General features: G+C 42.6%; 1 protein-coding gene across 4 annotated transcripts in view; it reads right to left on the minus strand.

The window, feature by feature from the left end:
• Positions 1 to 720: 720 nt before the first annotated feature.
• TTLL5 (tubulin tyrosine ligase like 5) overlaps positions 721 to 19,995 on the minus strand; it is a 111,730-nt gene continuing 92,455 nt past the window's right edge. For 2 of the 4 annotated variants that reach the window (XM_053378922.1, XM_053378913.1), the window contains exons 33-36: positions 14,121 to 14,341; positions 6,472 to 6,557; positions 5,238 to 5,363; positions 721 to 1,311 (exon numbers count right to left, since the gene is read on the minus strand). In XM_053378922.1, coding sequence (XP_053234897.1) covers positions 5,239 to 5,363; positions 6,472 to 6,557; positions 14,121 to 14,341 — 432 coding nt within the window. In that variant the 3' untranslated portion in view covers positions 721 to 1,311; position 5,238. The remainder of the gene's footprint in view (positions 1,312 to 5,237; positions 5,364 to 6,471; positions 6,558 to 14,120; positions 14,342 to 19,995) is intronic. The other 2 variants (XM_053378931.1, XM_053378940.1) reach the window with 2 other exon arrangements.

Here is a 19,995-nt window from a genome sequence, read left to right on the forward strand (position 1 = left end):
ACTAAGAGTCAGCCCAAGTACGTGTTTCCCTACTATCTGTCCAGGTACAATGTAGCTCTAGCATGTAGGAAGCAGTTCCCTGGGATGGCAAGATTCCTACACAGTGTGGACTGTTATGCTGGGTGGGGACTGCAAACTGTGATTTTCTCAAGTCAATATCAGGAGGGAAAAAAAGGCAATATCACAATTAGAAAGAAACCTCAATACTGAACAGTCTGTGAGCCTATGTAAACTCCCCTGAGAGCAAGCCCCGCTGAACACAGTGACCCTGAGAGGACAGGCATGGGATTTTGCTGTTAAGCTTGCAAGTAGTAAGGGCAGTGTAATGAACAGAGTGGCCCGTTTGGGCAGAAATGAACAGCGACAAACTCCTGTTCTGTGACTGAGTAAGATGTTTGTTTGGTTTGCAAGACTCTCTCCTAGTCCAGCTTACCTCACAGGACAAATGCAAAACACTTAGAATGCTGAATGGTGTGGAAATGATAAATAATGTACTGTTTCCATGCTCACGCAGCTGATCTGAAGTGACAGAACCCTATTAGTGGGATCAGTCTGGGCTCTGGAAACACAACTTCAGCACGGAAACATAAGAAATGTAAAGAAATGCAAGGGAAAATCAACGTAATGCATGAATAATAATAAAGCCTCCCACTGGAGTAAAATTAAATGTCAACTAATTGGAAGGACTTTTACCCAGCATAATAAATGCAAATTTTAAGCTAAACAAACAAAATGAATGACTTTATTCAGACTGAGCATTTCTATGGCTTTCTGTCAAAATTCAAGATAGCAGCCAGCAGAAGTGTCTATAGTCAAGTCAGCATTTCAGCTCCTCATGCCACTGGTGGTGAAAGCTGCCCAGTACCTGATAGAGAACCTTGATTGTTCTCAAAGTGAGTCAAATGACTGAGTGGATGGAGAAACCTGGGCCTCAGGATACATAATACAGACACCATTAAGAGCTCCTGTCCTGTGTGAGTCATAAGCTTGACTAGTTGATGGAAGATGTGATATAGAATGCAAAGGAAGGCCTGAGGCTTAAGCAGCAAAAGCTCAGCGGAACTAGAAAGCCTCAAGTCAGGGCTCCAACAGCTCTTCCAGAAACACTCTGCTGCTCTGCTCTCCTTTCAGAGGGGAAAATTCTGGAGTGTGCGACCAGGTCTTGCTGTCAATCTGGGTGTTGCCAGGAGTGTGGAATGATGAGCACTCATCCCTGCTTCATCTCCTCCTTGCATGCTGACGCACTGGATTGTTTGTCCACCCGTTATTGAGGATTAATCCTTCACTTCAGAAAGTAAGTGCAACCGGGAGCTGAAAGGGAGACAAAGGAAAGCTGGTTAATGGTTCCAGAGATATGTGCATGAGCCACAGGATACAGGAGTCTTCCTTGACACAAGTTACGAAACCAGACAGGATAATTCCAGATAGTGTTAGCTGCAGGCAGAGGAAATGCTGCTGTGGTGGTTCTGATCCCTGCTGTGCAGAATGAAGAATAGACTCCGCTATTCTAGAAGAGTCTACATGATTGGCAGGGATGAGCAATCACATGACTGCCTTCTCACAGTAAGTGCAAGCTCGCTCTAGGGAAACAGGTACCTGCTATTTCCTGGGAGACCGAAGCTGCCACCTTCCGCATGCAAAGGAGATGCTCTATGCCACTGAGCTATGGTCTCTCATAACTTGCGCTACACATGTAGCACGTTTTACTAAAATCAGTTGATTACTCTGTGTAATCTACCTTGAGTAGCGCTAAGAATATTAGCAGCATTTTACAAAGACAAATCTGTCTCCTTAAGTGTCAAGCATCACACAAACCCATGGAATCTGGAATGATATCTGGGCCAGAATTGAAGTCTTTGTGAGCAATGCCTGATCCAACAGAACAAGCATATTAGCTATTAAAAATTAAAAGCTGGATTACTGAACAGAAACTTTTGGTCCAGTACCAAGTTAAGTGAATTCCCATGCTATTAACTCCACCTCTGTGTATGGCAAGCATTTATACTTTAACTTAAGGAATACTGCAAATGCCAGCACTCACAGAAGAATTATTGGCCTTGTAACAGTAGCATTAGAGTTAAGATAAAACTTTTATTTCAACCCCACATTGCTTTATTACTAGTATGCAAAAACATGTATATCTGTGGCTAAAGTCTGCTATGGAAATACTCTATTTTGTGACCATATTTTTTTCACTTTCTCTTTCTTTTTTGCTGGCGTTAAACCCTGCTATATTGCAATAACTGTTTGAGCTAATGAATGAGTCTTTGCCTTTCCCCCGTCCTACTCAGGTCATAGGCTTTGAGGATTCTGGACATCCCAAGGCCACTTCACACATTACAAGTTTGGTTTGCAAGCTCCGAACACACACTCCCCCATATCCACACACATTAAAATGCATCTTAATACACACAGATACTTAATCATTTCCAGATGCTCTGTGTCTGATTCATGAGTAGCCAAAGATGTAACTTTTTGTTGGTTTGCCCTACATTGATATTTTGATCACAGGAGTGACCTTTTGGGAATATTGCCATGCATGAAAAATGCTTTGTGCATAACAGAACCACTATCTGAGCTTGATTAAGAAGGCTGATTTCAAACAGCTTAAGAAACCACTGGGTGTGATCCTAAGGTCAGAAATACTCAAAGAGAAGGGAATCCAAGATGGATGGGAATTTCTTAAAGGTGAAATACTGAAGGCCCAAATGCAGACAATTCTAACAAGAAAGAAAAGTGGGAGGCCTCTAAAGAAACCACTGTGGCTGCTTAAGGAGCTTACAGATGAGCTAAGATTTAAGAAGGGCATGTATAATAAAAAAAATTGAAGAAAGGGGAAATCATACAATTTATTAAACATAAATGGCAATGATTTCTATCCAATGCTAGAGGATTCTTGGGCAAGGGGATTCTTGGCCCTCTTCGCCATGTGCTCTTGCACCCCTTCAAAAGTCTCCTCTGAGGGTCAGAGAACCCTCTGTGAAGGCCTGGAGGTTGTTGGAGGAGAGGCAAATTGCCCCAATCAAATCGTAAGTAATTTTTAAGAGCAAAAGCTTTTCAGAGGGTTCAGGGGAATGTACAAGGAAGGAGTGGGTCTGGAATTCCCTTGCTCAATATCACATATACAAGATCAAGATGAATTGTCACCCATGCAATAAACAAACACATCATCAAGAGAGATATGCAAAGCTTATCATGTGTTATGTTTTGTTGAAAAAATGGAGGGAATCATTAAAAACAATGAACCTTATCTGCAGGCTGAAATGGTATAGTCCAAGATTATTCCATCTCAAATCACTCATCCTACTCTGCTCTCGACTCAGGGAGCTGGTTTGACACACTACTTTTTCTCTCATTCCAGAATTCCAAAAGTGTTTTCTACAGCAGAGAAATACTCTGTAGACTTGGATTATTTGGACTCTTTGTAGCATAAAACCAGCAGATAACAGGAAACATCTTCTTCCTCTTGTAAAACAAAGACAAAGTGGCTGACCCAAAGTACGAGGGGCAGGTCATTCTCATCAGCTGAGGATTAAAAGTATCTATTCGTTACTCATTAGAAGCAAGCACCATCCCTCAGATTTAGTGGGGAAGGTGACTACAGTGTTTGACATTATTCACCAGATGCTCTCTTGAGAAAGCAGCTTTCAACTTTGCCGGGATTCAATCAACTTCAACTGAAAATATGATCATTGAATAAACAGTTGCAATTGCAAAAGACAGTTGATTTTAGAACTGTAACTGCTTACTAAGGAAACCTAAGGATGGAATTACATGTTACATACAGTTCCATAGTTCATTATTCACTGGGGTTTTTGTGCTCTCTCTCTCTCTCTCTCTCTCTCTGCATTATGAAGTTGCTGAGGCTGCAATCTGAAGTGGAAAACTGGCAAAGGGCAGAGGGGCTTCTTAACCTTTTCACCTTCATGCTATTATTCCACTGAAACTCATCCTCCAGTTATTTTCCCCACAACTGGAAAGAAAAGTTGATGCACAAAAATTTGTTACAGAGCCAGTTCGGCAGCCTCCCACCTGAAATGTCATTGGAAGGGAGGTTTCAAACTCAAGACAACTTATGCTGTCAGTTATGGTAAGCAAGAGAGGCAGGAAGGTGAAAATGAGGAACGGAATTAAAAGGGGATTACTATTGTGCAGGAAGGAATGCATCACTGCACAGAAATTGGAGGGATTCCTGTTTCCAGCTGCTCCTGCTGAAGGATTTAAAGATATAGCTGACAATGAGGAGCTTTCTGAAACTAGGAGCCAAAGCTCTCAGGGGCTAGAGTTTTCAACATAAAAAATGCATACTTAAGAGTGGCGATGTACAGAACTCTTCTGACTTTATAGAAGCCCTGGGAACCTAAACCTACAATATAGATGATGGAAAACCTGGATATAGTCAGGATTATAGATGCTGCCAAAATTCACTAGGCTCCACCCTGAAAATGAACTTCAGTAACATTTGCCTAAATACAAGAATCAAAAGCACTCCATATTTTTCTCAAACTCAGATTAAAATCCGATTGGGAGAAGACTTCTCAGGTGACGCCTTGGAAAGCAGTCTCTGCTCACATAGAGAAGATTCTCTCCATTGCCTTCTAGGGAGCTTCTTTATGAGGCTGCCCACCCTGCACAGGGGAACTTATTGTCCCAAGCGCCTCCCAGGAAGATGAGTTTTTGGCGCCCAATAATACATTGGGGGAAGACTTGGAAAGCAAAACAAGTGCTACAATTAAAATTTCCATTCATTTGAAGGGGGCTGCATTCTACAGAGTAGCACGTGCACAGAAAATGGATTTAAAAGAAAGCAAAGCAGAGAAGAAACTAGTGAAGGTAACTGAACATTGCTGAAAGCCCTGACTTAATCAATAAAGATTTTATAGGCACAATTGTAGAATTCAAGGTATTGGCAAATTCTGAGTTATGTTTGAAAATGTGACTGTAACACAAGGGCAAAAACTTGCAAAAATCATAAGCATTCATGTACATGAGTGGCAAAAATATGAGGGTCCAGCTGCTTAGCTCAAACAGTGAGAGAATATAGAGTCCATTATTTATTTCTTAGAATATGCTGGCAAGTGACATATTACTATGAACAGACTTGCTACAGGTCTTTATTGTGTCTAGTCTTTTCCCTTTCACAAAAAGTCCCACCCTCACATGTTCTTGGGGGGATATGCCCCTTTTACTCTACTCAGTTATGGAAGGAAAGGAGGCGCAGATGAGTCTTCTGTTACCTTAAGCTGGCCCTCCCTCCACTGGCCTTTTCTTTCTCTGCCCTACAAGTGAATCAGTGGCTCTGGATCGGCTGGACAAAGGTCTAGTTCTGGCGAAAATAATGTGGGGGGAAGCTTCCAAAAGACCTGGAAAATGGGGAAAAAACAGCTTAGCGTGGGGCAGGTTCCTCTGCTTCTTTGTACTAAAACCTCTTTTCCACTTGGCTTAAAAGGTAAAGGTAAAGGGACCCCTGACCAATAGGTCCAGTCGTGGCCGACTCTGAGGTTGCGGCGCTCATCTCACTTTATTGGCTGAGGGAGCCGGCGTGCAGCTTCCGGGTCATGTGGCCAGCATGACTAAGCCACTTCTGGCGAACGGAAATGCTGTTTACCTTCCTGCTGGAGCGGTACCTATTTATCTACTTGCACTTTGACATGCTTTTGAACTGCTAGGTTGGCAGGAGCAGGGACTGAACAACGGGAGCTCACCCCGTTGCGGGGATTCGAACCGCCGACCTTCTGATCAGCAAGCCCTAGGCTCAGTGGTTTAACCCACAGCGCCACCCGCGTCCCTCCACTTGGCTTATCGCCCACCAATTCCAGAAAAGACGACAATGACCTGATGCAAAATCAAACTGTGACACCATGAGAAGCTGAGTGTGTACTCCATATAGTGAAGGGGATTTCAACATACTCACCAGCATGACAGAAAAAAGCGAGTCGGCTTAGAGATGTTCCATTTTGGTATTTGAGCTTTTCAGGGGTTGGAAATGTAGCTCTAGCACTAATATGGATTCAGGACAAGAAAACACTCCCCCCACTTTAGTTAAAAGTGGAAATGTTATCGAGTGCTTTCTTCATTCCTCAGTTAAAAATTCAGAAAAAGTTCCGCCCAACATGACGTATGCCTGGCACAAGCAAGGACCACTCCTTTTCTGCATCATGGAGTGGATAGGCCCTATTTTCTTAAAGACTGCCATAAAAAGTAGCTTAAAAATTGCATATTCTTTTTGGCCTAAAAAGCTCAATAACTGTCCGGATTTTCACTGTTTGAAATATGGCAACCCTATTTTATGACATTTCGTGTTAACTGAGGTCATGGCTGAAAACTGATTCCTGTATTGCAGGGGGTCGACAAGATGACCCTTTGGGTCCCTTCCAACTCTACTATTCTATGATTCTTGTCAGTGCAGACAAGTTACAATGCAAATGGAAAACCAAAAAAAGGTTGGCTGCAATGCCTTGGTTCTCTCACCTTTGGAGTTTGTGAGTGGCTCACAGGATTTAGCACTGTTAAGGCTATTCTGGAATCCATTCAGATGCCCTTCTGTGGAGGTTGCCCTGCTAGACAAAACACTGAATCAGAGGATAGCACAAACCCATGTATGAGAGGGAAAATACATCTCTAAAGGGTAAAGCCAGTCTAGTATTCATTAACAGATGAACCAAAAGGTCTTTCTGGACAATTTATTTCTTCACATAATCAATGTGTAGTTGTCAGGAACATACAAATCAACCTCATGCCACATCAGACTATTTTGTCCCATCTAGACCTATGCAATCTATTTTATTTTAAATCAAGTCATTAAAGTGAAGCAAGCAGCTTCCATTTTGGTGGGTTGCAAAGTGCTTTTCTTCCTTATTAATTAATTCATGGAAGCAAACAAAAAACAAAAAACCTACATGCAGTAGACACAGAGAATAAAATATTCCAGCCTAAAAAAAAAAACTTTCAGTCTGACAAGTGGCAGAAATGAAAACATATATACAGTTTTAAAAGAGATTCAGCGTAGGGACAGAATAGATGGGTCAAATTACTTTCAATGTATGAAAACTGTAAGATACTGGACTGTATCGTTGCTATTTTGCAGATGTAATGAGAACTTGATATATGCATATGTAATGTAGTAGATTATGTATTTTACTTTTTTTTTTTTAAAAAAAAAGCCCTACAAGAAGTTACAGACCCAGCTCAAAAGATCTACAAGTTCCATTATCAAATTCATATTCAGACAACTTAGACATAGGCTGGGTCATTTTCCATCCGAAAATTAAAATCTGAAGCAGCTCCAAGGCATTTTGTCAGGTGAAAAGCATTACATTTTTTCTCACTGCAGCATTATGAATTAACACTGCTGCCTTAAGAACTGCCTTCTACTCCTATCTCTGAGCCCTACCCTCTACCTCTTTTTCAGCCTAATAAGTTGCTATATTTGAAATTACAATCTTTGCACAGATGACTCAGATGTATTTCTCTATTTCTGACCTCTAAGCTTGGACTAATTTAATATCCCCAAATTCCACATGCTTTTAGATGTTCTGCTGGCAGATAAACATATACTTTCCAATGGAGTTGCTGATCTTCCACTTGATCACAGGTCACTTGCCTCCTCCTTTGTTTCCTGACAGCTGCATTTCCCCTAATTTCCAGATTTCTCTCTCTCTCTCTCTCTCTCTCTCTCTCTCTCTCTCTCTCTCTCTCTCTAGTACTCCTCTTCCTACCCATGGTTAGCCTTTTGCTGTTTCACTTTTCTTTATCTCCTTCCACACGTTGCTCACTTTCTCATTTGTCTAAATCAAAGTTCCTGTCCAAGTCCTATTTCAATGGCAGCTGATTCCAGGGGGTTGGAGAAGCAACACTAAAAGCTTGGTTTCTAGTAAAAATGAAGTGCACCTCTAGGGCATGCAGAACTCTCAGCAGTAACCAATCTGAGAAGCACACTTACCGGGTGACCCCTTAGCTAAACAGCTCCCAAATTGTTTAATGACACCAGTTTCACCCTAAATTCCATGACAGACTTGGCACTTCAGTAATTTGCAAGCACCTGGATCTCATCAAGAATTGATGTCTGGATTCCAGCAACTGTTTCCTAGAGATTTGCCCTCAAGTTCATCAAGGAGCCTAGACAGATGTTTATCAAATACCAGAGGTCCAAAAAAGCACCCATGGTTTCTAACAGCTGTTCAGCACCTGGGGCACATCAGGATGATAGAGCCTCTCTCTTGCTGAGATGGTTGTTCATACATTGAGCCTGCCTACTGATCTAGAGAGAGGCACCATCCTGACAAGGAACGAGCTCTGAGTTGCATCAACTCCTTTCCCTAGAAGCCTGAAGATGAATACAAATCCAGTGAGTTTGAATATTAGTGTCACAGGACTATCTGTAAATTTGTATTTTTCTCAACCTAATGATAGAGTTATATTTCAATAAATAAACATTTATAACAATCCACCAAAGTCCCCAAACTTTTAATTCATAAGTTGCATGTCTTTATAATGTTTGGCAGTTTCCTATTTTTTAAAAAAGGCAATTCACTCTTACAAATTAGGAGGTGATGCAAAATATATATAGCAAGAGATGAGCCTTCTTTGTCTAGTTCTTATTACCTTCCTCAGTGGGAAAAATATGCATGTGGTTGATGGAATGGGGAAGAGTCCTAACTAGGAGGTTCTCAAGCTATTCAAATATTGTTGAATTAGAGATATTCATCTTTAGGATATCTATCACATATTCGGCAATTTTAAAAAACCTCTAGTAATTATCTTTTCTTCTAAAGATCATATGTGGTCCAGCTGAGACTGGAATAATGAGATGGTTCAGAGATGTAATACAGATTTTAGGTTTTCTTTATTGCTCAAAGACAGTTTCTCTAGAAACCTTTGAAAAGAGATTCAATGGTTGTAGCATATTAGGCCTATGATGAAATGGCAAAAAGACAAGGCAATAGGCAGCAGATTTGAGATAAAGAAAAATATATATCCAACATTGCACATATTTACATGGAAATAAAGGTAAAGGTAAAGGGACCCCTGACCATTAGGTCCAGTCACGGACGACTCTGGGGTTGCGGCGCTCATCTCGCTTTACTGGCCGAGGGAGCCGGCGTACAGCTTCCGGGTCATGTGGCCAGCATGACTAAGCCACTTCTGGCGAACCAGAGCAGCGCACGGAAACACCGTTTACCTTCCCGCCGGAGCAGTACCTATTTATCTACTTGCACTTTGCGCTTTCGAACTGCTAGGTTGGCAGGAGCAGGGACCGAGCAACGGGAGCTCACCCCGTTGTGGGGATTCGAACCGCCGACCTTCTGAGTGGCAAGTCCTAGGCTCTGTGGTTTAACCCACAGCGCCACACGCGTCCCTTTACATGGGAATAGGCCTCCATTAAACACAAAGAATTATTTGAAAGTAAATGTGCCTAGAGGGGCATTGCAATTACCAAGACTAGAACACAACAAAGGTAAGTTTGTCCTCCAGAATACACAGAATGGTATAACATGAACAGATCAAAGGAGTCATGTAGGCCAATATCTTGGTTCAACCTTTCCTTGAGAAGCTTCATGGAGACACATGCTCCATAACCTCCTGAGACATCTTGTTCTGAACTGCATGTTCTCTTGCTTATCTCAATACCTAGCACTGGAACTTGCACAGAAGTTTAGCAGATTCTCCCCCCACACCAGAGGAAAAATACTACTAACGTAGATTAAAAGCTTGAAGTATGAGTTTGTTTAGAACTTAATCCCTTCCTGTTAAGGATGGGGTTTTTTGGGGGGTGGGGTTTGACCAAACATAAAATCTCTTAGCATTTTCTCGCATGAGATGTAATGGAATTCTTGACAGTGGAGTTCAAAAGGCTGGAAATACCAACAAAGAACAAATGGTCTGTATTAAACGGCTGAAGAACAATGGAAAGCATAAGACTTGAAGCACCTAAGAAGTAGTTTTCATTTGAATTGTTTTTTAGTAAAAGGGAATCTCTCTTGCATATAGAACATGGGCTGTGTTTCCCCCCCTCTTGATTCTGTAAGAAAGACAAACTGGACAATAAAAAAGGACACACAGATCAGTGAAAGAGGTTTGGATGTGGTCAATCCCCCAGTTGTTCTGGAATATATTGAGAGCTCTCATTTCCCTGTAACTGAGAAAAGTCAGAATGTGATCCCACAAATTGCAAGAATAGACTTGGAGACTTATGCTAGAGTCTGAACAGCAACTCAGAAAGTATTTCCGGAATGGCTCCTTGCAGCCTTCAGTAATTGGACTACACTCTGAAATTGTGAAGGAATCTTTTACTTTTTTCACCCTTCTATGCATTTTCGATGCTGAGCTTTTTCCGGTTTTCCCACACTTATGCCTGTCACAGAGCAGAAACCACAAGAACGCAGTAAAGTCAAGTCTGTCCAAGGAGCTGCAATTCCATCTCACAAGGATAAACATTCTCCCTGCCAATATGTGAGTACAGCACACCGGCATCTTCAAATACACATCTTGCTGCTTGGCAGACAAACTCACTGAAAAGGCTTGTCACCTGAACTAACATGCATCACCCCCGGGACGGGGAGAGTCAAACAAAAGCTATTATCAGTACAGGACTATCGAAACAGGTATGGCTATCTGTACTATTTGAACTGACCAATTTACTTAACACCTGGATCCCATTTTAAAACGTGTCTGGAGGATTAGTCTCAAAAATATTTCAATTAGTAGTCCATCTTATCTCAGAGGCTCATGGTAGGTGAAAAGAAAGTTAATGTATAAAAATTGAAGGGGCAATCCTTCTAATGGAACAATAATCTAAAAACCTGTAACCAGAAAGAAAGGAACAATGACACTGGTCTTTGCAGTGCACTAATCTCAGAGTTGGATGGTCAGGGAAGGAATTTTGGGCTCTTGTTTGTACTCACAGTACGTTCACACGTAGGAATCATTTGCAATGTTTGCCAGTGAACACAGTTCTCCATCTTACACTCTTCTATGAAACAGAAGAGGCAGTGGCGATACCTGTTCATTGTTGGGAATTCCCCCCTATTCTCTTGTATTTTTCAAACAACATCAGTGCTACATAGACACCTTGTTACAAGAGAAGCCATGCAGACACACACTTACATTGTGTGTGGTTGGGGTGGAGGCTTAGATACACCAGGCTACCAAATATTGGTATGTTTAAGTGCTAGAAGTTTCCAAACAACCATAACAGGCAGCAGGGATGGAGAAGGATTTTCTTTGGTCCACCATCAGATCAAACAAATTCAAAACTCTGTCTTTAAGAAGACCAGAATGTAGTTATTAAGCAGATGGTGTGTTGTGCCACTTTCTGCAATGCAGTTTAAGTTCAAAAAATGCTGATATACAAAGTGTATACAACTGTGCATTTTAGGGAAATTCATACAATTTAAAAACCACTGGAGAATGGTTATACTAAGGAGTTGGGCTCTTAATACAGATTTTGGCCTGGCTGATAGACATGTGAGACATTGCTGGTCAGGAAACGTTGGTGGCTCCTCCTTCTGGCTGTGTTTATGTGCTCCAGAGGAGGCACCATCCTAAGGATTAAAAAAGAAGCCCTTTAACAGGGTGGTCCTTCCATCCCTATGGGTCATTATTACTTCATAGGATGCTGCACACTGATGCATCCATCACTGCAGCTACGCATATTTCACCTGATGTGAAGTCTGCCTAGTCCTGTAGACTGGGGGAAGCGAAGCAAACATCACAATTTACAACAATAAAGATTTATAATGCAACTCAATATCTCCAAAGATAGATAATATAATTTACGAGGAGCTTGGAGAGGCTTCTGTATAATGAGAGACTGAGAATAATGAATTAATGAGATTGTTTAGTCTAGGAAAGAGACAAGCAAGAAGCAGCATGATGGAGCACAAAATAACAAAATGGTCAAGGAAAGATAAGTCAGACTCCAACTTAATGACCTCCATAAAAATAGAAAGATGACAAGTTTACAAGCAACAACGATTTCAATACCTCTCCAGAAACTATACTGAAACTAAAAACTGAGGACAATAAAATATGAAATTGTTCTCACATTTAAAACATAAACAGTTAAGGTTTTTGTTAGGAGTCTACAGAAGTTACAAAAGCAGTCTATCACACTGCAGGAAATAAAACATATCACCAGTACAGGGAGATAAGAATACACTTCTATATGTATTTAAGATAATTTGTTTTTAAAGCTTTCTTTGTAGCATTAAATACAAGTAAGAGTGATACAGGATAATGGCTAAATTACACATTATTTTTTCAAACACAGATAAAGATCAGAACAAGCATACATCACAATACAGAAATGCAAAGTTTTGTTGGCTCAAAATTAATGTATTAGAAATCCATGACAAAGAAAATGTACAGAAAGTGAAGTGTGCAATGAGGTCCTAGCAGGATGAATGCTAGAAGTGGGGAACTTTTGACAGCCTGCCATGTCTGTCCCACTGTGTCCTGCACACCTACTAATCATATGGAGATTGGAAATAAAGAGCAGGCAGGCAGATTTCTTATTTCCGATTTTAGCACTAAGCACCATAGAGCTAAAATTGCAGATAAGTGGTCTGACTGCTCTTTAATATTAAAAAAACAGAATTTCTACCTATTCCCACTCCAACGTTGGAGTGGGGCTAGGAAGAAAGGCTGAGTTTTACTCTACCTCCAGACTTAGTACTGTGGTACATAGAGGTAACGCTGGAAGGGGGGCGGGAATCCCTGTCTGCTCTTTAGTGATAATGTCTATAGCAGGGGTCGGCAAACTAAGGCCCGTGGGCCGGATCAGGCCCAATTGCCCTCTGGACCCAGCCCATGGACGGTCCTAGAATCGCCGCTTGGATCGGCGTGATCGTTCAGGCTGCGCCTTATTTTTTTGCAATTTTGGGGGGGGGCACCTCCCCACACACACACCATGGCGGCGCCTCCTCCCTCCTCCTCCTGGCTTCTTCCCGACCTGCGGAGAAAGGGAGCTTGCTTTAATTGGTGCCAGCCAATTCAAAGCCTCGCTGCCCGCGCGCTGAGGCGCAGCCCAGACTCGCCACCATCCCACCGGCCTCTCCATCCATGGCTGCGCTGTGGGCATCTTGACGGGCGCATCGCGGGGCTTCGGCTGGAGCTTGGTGAGCCTGCTGGCCCAGTGCCTGACACCTGGGAAAGCTGGCCCAGAAAGGAGAGGCGCCACCACCACCGCCGGCTCCCAAATGCAGGCAGAGCGGCAGAGGAGGTGGGAAAGGGGGGGGGAGAAGCCCCCCTCCAAAGCCCCCCTCCACAGCATGCATATGTGCACATGGGTGTGCGTGTGCGCAGTTCGGCCCGCCACAAGGTCTGAGAGGCGGTGAACCAGCCCCCTCCTAAAAAGGTTTGCTGACCCCTGGTCTAAAGAGCAGGCAGAGGGATCTTGCTAGCCCCCTCCACCCCTGGAGAGGAGGGCTGGAAATGGTGTGTGTACATGGCCCTGTGTCCCTGCATGCCTGCTCTGTGTGTGCACTGTCTCTCTGCATTTTTGGTGCATGCAAATTTATTTTGTGCATGTTTGTTTTGTGATGTAGTGATTCCCAAAAGCTTGGTCAAGTGTGAATCAAGCCCTTGGGGTGAAATAGATTCCCCACCCTGGCTGTATGCCATAGCAAATCCTTTCTCAACTTTAGGTGCCCAGATGTTCTTGGACTACAACTCCCATCATCCCTAGCTAGTAGGACCAGTGGGTCAGGGATGATGGGAGTTGTAGGCCAACAACCTGGGGACCCAAGGTTGAAAAAGGCTGCCGTAGTGTATAGCAGTGATGGCCAAACTTGGCCTTCCAGCTGTTTTGGGACAACAACTCCCATCATCCCTAGTTAACAGGACAAGTGGTCAGGGATGATAGGAACTGTAGTCCCAAAACAGCTGGAGGGCCAAGTTTGGCCATCACTGTTGTACAGCAATTCATCTTATTTAGGTTACTCTTTCCCCCACCTTCCTCAAACGGAAAAAAAACAGTTCTTAAAATTTATCTAATACAGTTACATCAAACAATCAGGACACCGCCCCCCCCCCACCAAGGAAAAGTTAGTCATTTACTGCTAATGTTTCTCCATCAACATCTTTCAATAGCGAGTTCTGTTTCAGGAACACAAACTTACTTGGAAATCCTCTGAGATGCCACCTTCCTAATAACTGCTTGTCTATGGTTGGCTGGGGGCTTAGGGATCAAGTTTGAAGATGCACTCTGGGATGGCATCACCTTATTCAGGTTCGGTACCTTCTGGCTGCTAGAAATGGCACTTGATGTCCTGTGGGCACCAGAATTAGTTGATAGGGTCATAGAGCTGATGGTGGATGTTGGGAAGTTAGCAAACAGAGCCTAGCAAAAAAAGAAAGAAAGAAACGTAGATTTAATCTGCCTTCTATGACTAGGTAAGGAAGTAGATGTTATGTGTCCCGCCAGACCGTTTCTACTTGAAATTTACAATGCAATACTAACTTTACAAACACCTTGTTCTATAGTTCACTGTACAATGAAAAAGTAATTGAATTTATGCTCTTCTCCAATATTTAGAGCCTTAAGATTCCTGATGTTTGCGAGATTATTGCTCAGTGCTGCCTTTGCATCTTCTCTAATTGCATGCAGACGAGGAGTTCTATCACCCAGTGGGAAGAGTCAACAAAGCAGCTTCTAACAGCATGACTGTCAGAGGCTGAAGAAAGGTCAGGACTGTTTTTCTTGGGGGCAGCAGACATCCAAAAGGCTTTTGTTTCTCTGGTGTGCTGTAATCCTGGCTGTTCTACACTCTAGCCAGCATACAGAAGGACCTGAGCTTCTGGATTCAGCTTCAAAGAAAGCTATCCCACTGTGAGCCCCCTTAGTGTATGTTAGGAAGCCAGGGGAAGCTACTCTACAAACAAGACAGCAGCAAGTGAAGTCAGAGGTTTGACCACACAGCAAAAGAAGCCAGAGCTGGGGAAATCTTGACACAGATAAATGGGGAAGAAAAACGAGAAAGAAGCTTTCATCTGCCATGGATCAGGTGCAATGAGGGAAGGACGCAAGAGCAATTCAGGCATAAAAACAGTCAGATACGTACAGAACTATTAGTTTGCTGCCCATGTTTCTCCATCAACAGGGCCTGGGATAGCTGAGACAGTAGAGAACGAAACGCTTAATCTCAAGGTCATGGGTTGAAGCCCCACATTGGGCAAAAGATTCCTGAATTGCAGAGTGTTGGGCTACTTGGTCCTCATGGCGCCTTCCAGCTCTACAAATTCTATTATTCTATGAGTTGTCCCTAGCAATATTTAATATGTCAGAGATCTGTAGCTTCTAAGGAGTGCCAAATGCAGTACAAACACAACCATTTTTTAAACTGACAAATCAGAGTCCTGCTCTAAGGCTAAAGTGATGCATTTAGTTTGCTTACTGCTCCTCTTGGACAATCTCATTGGAGGGGGGAGGGACACACCAGATTTTCTGCTAACACAATTAGTATTTCGTGGTCAGCAAACAGTAGTCTGCCAGCCCAGAAAATTGAAGAAAACAATCAACTAGCTGTTGAATAAAACAATCCAGAGGGAGCCAGATATTCTGCAGCATGGATTGTATCACATTTAATGTGAACTTTTCCAACAAGCATTAAGTTGTTATAGGGTTGGACTGGTATTGTTTTGATTTATGTTATTTCTCATGTGAAATATATTGGAAAATATTCTAGGCCTAACTACCCACACACACATAATGGGCAGAGACTATAGAAACTGACAGCCAAATGGAATCTTCCCAAGAATTAATTTGTAAATGCCAATTGTTTATAAATTACCATATCTGAGCTTGGAGTGGTAAGTTCTATGTACATCAGGCTATAGAAAATACTGCCGTTTGAATTAATCTTCCCTGCTTCCAACCAATGGAGTGGAGTTAAAAATTCTTTCTACCACTATCAAATCTTAATGTAACCTGCCTTTCACTGTCCTCTCTTTTGAATCTTTGCCCTTCTCCCAACCCTTCTGCTTTCCCAGTGCTCCCGACAGAAATCAGTCAAATCTGTAATCCTTTTGCATTAGTCATTATAACTGCTGAGTCCATATTTCTTGAGAATTCTAGAAAAGAATAAAAAATCTAAGCCAGCTGTCCACAAACTCCACACACATGGCCTTGGACCAATTGAAAATTGCTGCAGGTCTTAATGATTTTTCTGTCTGTTGTTTAGCGATTGTAATATCCTGCGCTAAATGAATGTCACAGACCACTGGTTGTCTAAGTACCATACTTTGGAAATGATGATGGTGATGATGATGATAATGATGACGACGACGATGATGACATTCTTTTGTACCCTGCTCATCAGACTGGGTTGCCCCAACCACTCTGGGCTGCTCTAAGTTTACTTTAGACTGTTTTTCATATTCTCTCTTCTAAGGAGAAGGGGGTGGACCACATTTGCTACCCTGAACACTTTGGGGGAAGAGCGAGATAAAAATGTAATAGATCTACAAGCTTACTTTTGAACCGTGAGCCCACCCATGAGGTGACATGAGGCAACTACCTTGGGTGGCAGAATCTACAGGGGCAGCAGATCCAGCCTCCTGCCTGCCTCCACCACCACCACAGTGCCAGCAGCTGCTGCTGCACACTCCTCAGAGTCTGGATCTACCACTTCCTCTGCAGCCCCGCTGCCACATGAAGGTGAACCAATAGAACTGTGGCTGGCTCGTCTCCCGAGGTCATTCATAGATTCCCCACTTGGAATCTCAACGGGGTACTATTTGCCCTGGCCAGTGCTCCATTTGAGCTTATGGCTTCCTGTTCCCTTGCATGTTGCTTTGGGTAAGCCCCCTGCTCCACCGCACTCCTGAGAAACAACTGTGCATTATTTGATGAGGGCCGCCACTCCGACTGCCTGCAAGAGGGGTTCCCCTGTTTTGTATACCTGCAAGGTGACTACTTGGGCTTCACTGCACACTTTTGTAAAACACTAGAAAATAGAGACAATTTTTCTCAGTTGATGCAGCATTTGGCAGGAAAGTCCTCCAAGAGGGTTTTGCCATAGGAGGACTTTATAGAGGAAGTCCGCTTAGCTCAGGGGGTACTGGTCTCTTCTATCTGCCTTAGAAATAGGCTCCAGACCTATTCAACAAAAAACAGAAATTCTGTTTGAAGGTGGGGTTGGAGCACATCTCCTTCCTGTGTGGCTGCTCTCTGGATTAGGGTGTGCTAGTCACAGCTTTTGCCAGCATCCTACATACTGCACATAATGTTTAGAGTTCTTGTTTCTCTCTTCTTGTACTCTTTAATTCTGCAGTGGAATTCTGCTGTTCTTCCTGCAATTCTTCAGTTTTCTCCTTACGAGTGGAGTCTTCAGAAGGATCTAATCAATATTTTTTAGCGGGGGTTGAGGAGTTCGCCTTTGCTCTGCCAGTTGGTATAGAGGGTGGGGCAGCTCCTCCCCCTGGAGGAGAAATGCCTTGAGGACCCTGCATGCCTAGTCCACGAGGAGGACTCATACAGTCGTACCTCGGGTTAAGAACTTAATTCGTTCCAGAGGTCCGTTCTTAACCTGAAACTGTTCTTAACCTGAAGCACCACTTTAGCTAAAGGGGCCTCCCGCAGCCGCCGCACCGCCACCACCGCACAATTTCTGTACTCATCCTGAAGCAAAGTTCTTAACCCGAGGTACTATTTCTGGGTTAGCGGAGTCTGTAACCTGAAGCGTCTGTAACCCAAGGTACCACTGTACTTCCACTTTTCTTTTCATTTATTAGGACTACCTCACTCTTCCCCTGAATGCCACCAGAACTCTGGCATTGATTGAAACAACACAGCTACAGATGCAATAGCAGCAGCATCCTGTTCTCAAAACAGAGGTCAACCAGATGTTTGTGGGAAACCCACAAGCAGGCTTTGAACACAAGAGCACTCTCCCCTGTGGTGTCCAGAAGTATTACCGCCTCCAACTGTGGAGGCAGAGCACAGCCCTCTTCTCCATGAATTTGTCCAATCCTCTTTTAAAGCCATTCAGACTGGTAGCCATCACTGCCTCCTGTGGGAGCAAGTTCTATCGTTTAACGACGTGCCGCACGAAGAAGTATTTTTTTTAATCTGTCCTGAATCTTCAAGCATTCAGCTTCATTGGATGCCAGTGAGTTCTAGCATTATGAAAATCTATTCGCTTTCTCAACGCCATGCACAATTTTACAAACTTCTATCATGTCACTTCTTAATTGCATTTTTCCTAAAAGTCTCTCAAGGTGGACATTGCTCCATCTAGTTCAGTACCATCTACACTGACTTGGAGTGAAAAGCACGTGCTCTGAAACTGAGTTACTGCTGTTCCCCTGCAACAGGAGCCATTCTGATGCAGAAATATCCTAAGTGCTCTAAGAACCAGAAGCAATTCTGTTGGCTGCAGAACACAGAGGAACTTTCCTCTGCAAAGGGCTCTTGCAGAACAAAGCAACAAAAGCAAGCTTTTACAATATAACCCAGACTCTCCCACTGCCAGATAACCCGCTGTTTTCCAATAGCCCTGTCTGAAGAATGCAAATCAACAATTCTCACTTACACTCTCCATGTCAGATTGCATGGATACTGCTTCCATTTGAGATTTATATCCTAGGCATTATACAGAACTCAAAATGGGGAAAAACTTCTCTTTGAGGGTCACTGATTCATGAGAAGAAATAAAGAGGGAATGGAAAAAAGAAAGAAGGGGAAAAGTGGAGGGAGGGACACACACTGAAGAAAGGATTGAACCAGGAGTTCCCAAGCTATGAGCCAGAAAAGCCAACCCCCATTCCTTCTTCTCAGCTGTTACACTAAAAATACATTAAATACATTCCTGGCATGATTTTTCTATGTGTATGACTGAAGTTCTTTCCAAAATAAGTTATGGCACTGTGGACCAAAGGCTAAAGGACCCTGAAAATGGCAAACGTAAACCACCCTAGGAACAAACTAAAGAATGAGAAGAAAGTTAAGAATGAGGATAGCAGTAAGAAAAAGCACATCGAGCGTGATCAGAAGGAAAATAAAGAGAGAATTGCATGTAGTCATTGAATGGCTGTTGCGCTTTATATTCAAAAGCAGAAACTGAGCCAGGAAAGTGTGTGCTTTGGTGCATAGTATTTTTCCTTTAGCAGGATGCTTCACCTAAAAATCTTTCATGATACAAACAACATTATCAACAACACAGTTTGAGAAATGAGCTTATGTAGGACTCACAGTTTGAACAATTTAAATCAAGGATGGATAATTTTTATCAACCAAAGGGGCACGTTCCAGTCCAACAGGGCTGATAAGCGGTATAGCATGGGAAGTGGGGTGTGACTGGGGAGGAAATATGCTCTGGAGAGAGTCCCAAGGGCCAAACAGGGAGTGCTGCAGGGAAGCATTTGATCCCCTGGCCTGAGGTCCCCCATCTGTGATTTAGATAATTCAAAAGCAAGGAAATGCAACTTTGAACAATCTCTACACTTCAGTGGCCAACATGGCAGCCCTATTGTTACAATGGAATAGGAAGTAGTGAAAATAATCGGGATCTCTACAAAACTGAAAGGGAACCTGCCTAAAAACAAAGAAAAAGATGAATTTATCAAACATGACCCACCTAAAATCCAAGCACACTATTATTTTGTGAGAGGAAATTAATACTTGAACATTATTAATAACTTACGGAGCATTTATCTGCCAATTTCTATATAAATGATGTGTTTTACTCTCACAACCATCCTGGGACATCAATAATTAAGTTTTCAATTTTAGAATTTAAAGAACTGAGGTTAAAGAAAAAGCTACTTGCCCAGGGCTATACAAGGCCAGGGGCAAAGAGGGAATGAATTCTGGTCTTGTACATCGAAACCTATTACACATGTATTATAACGTCCTTCTTTATATTCTTTAATTCATGTTTTAAACTATTACTTAATGATTTGTGAAACTTGAATGGTACATATAACGAATTAATAGGTTATGGTGGCAGTGGCTATGTGGATTTTTGCTGCAGCCTGATGTCAGCATGTAGATTT

The sequence above is a fragment of the Podarcis raffonei genome, chromosome 1 (genome assembly GCF_027172205.1).
Source record: "Podarcis raffonei isolate rPodRaf1 chromosome 1, rPodRaf1.pri, whole genome shotgun sequence".
NCBI lineage: Eukaryota > Metazoa > Chordata > Lepidosauria > Squamata > Lacertidae > Podarcis > Podarcis raffonei.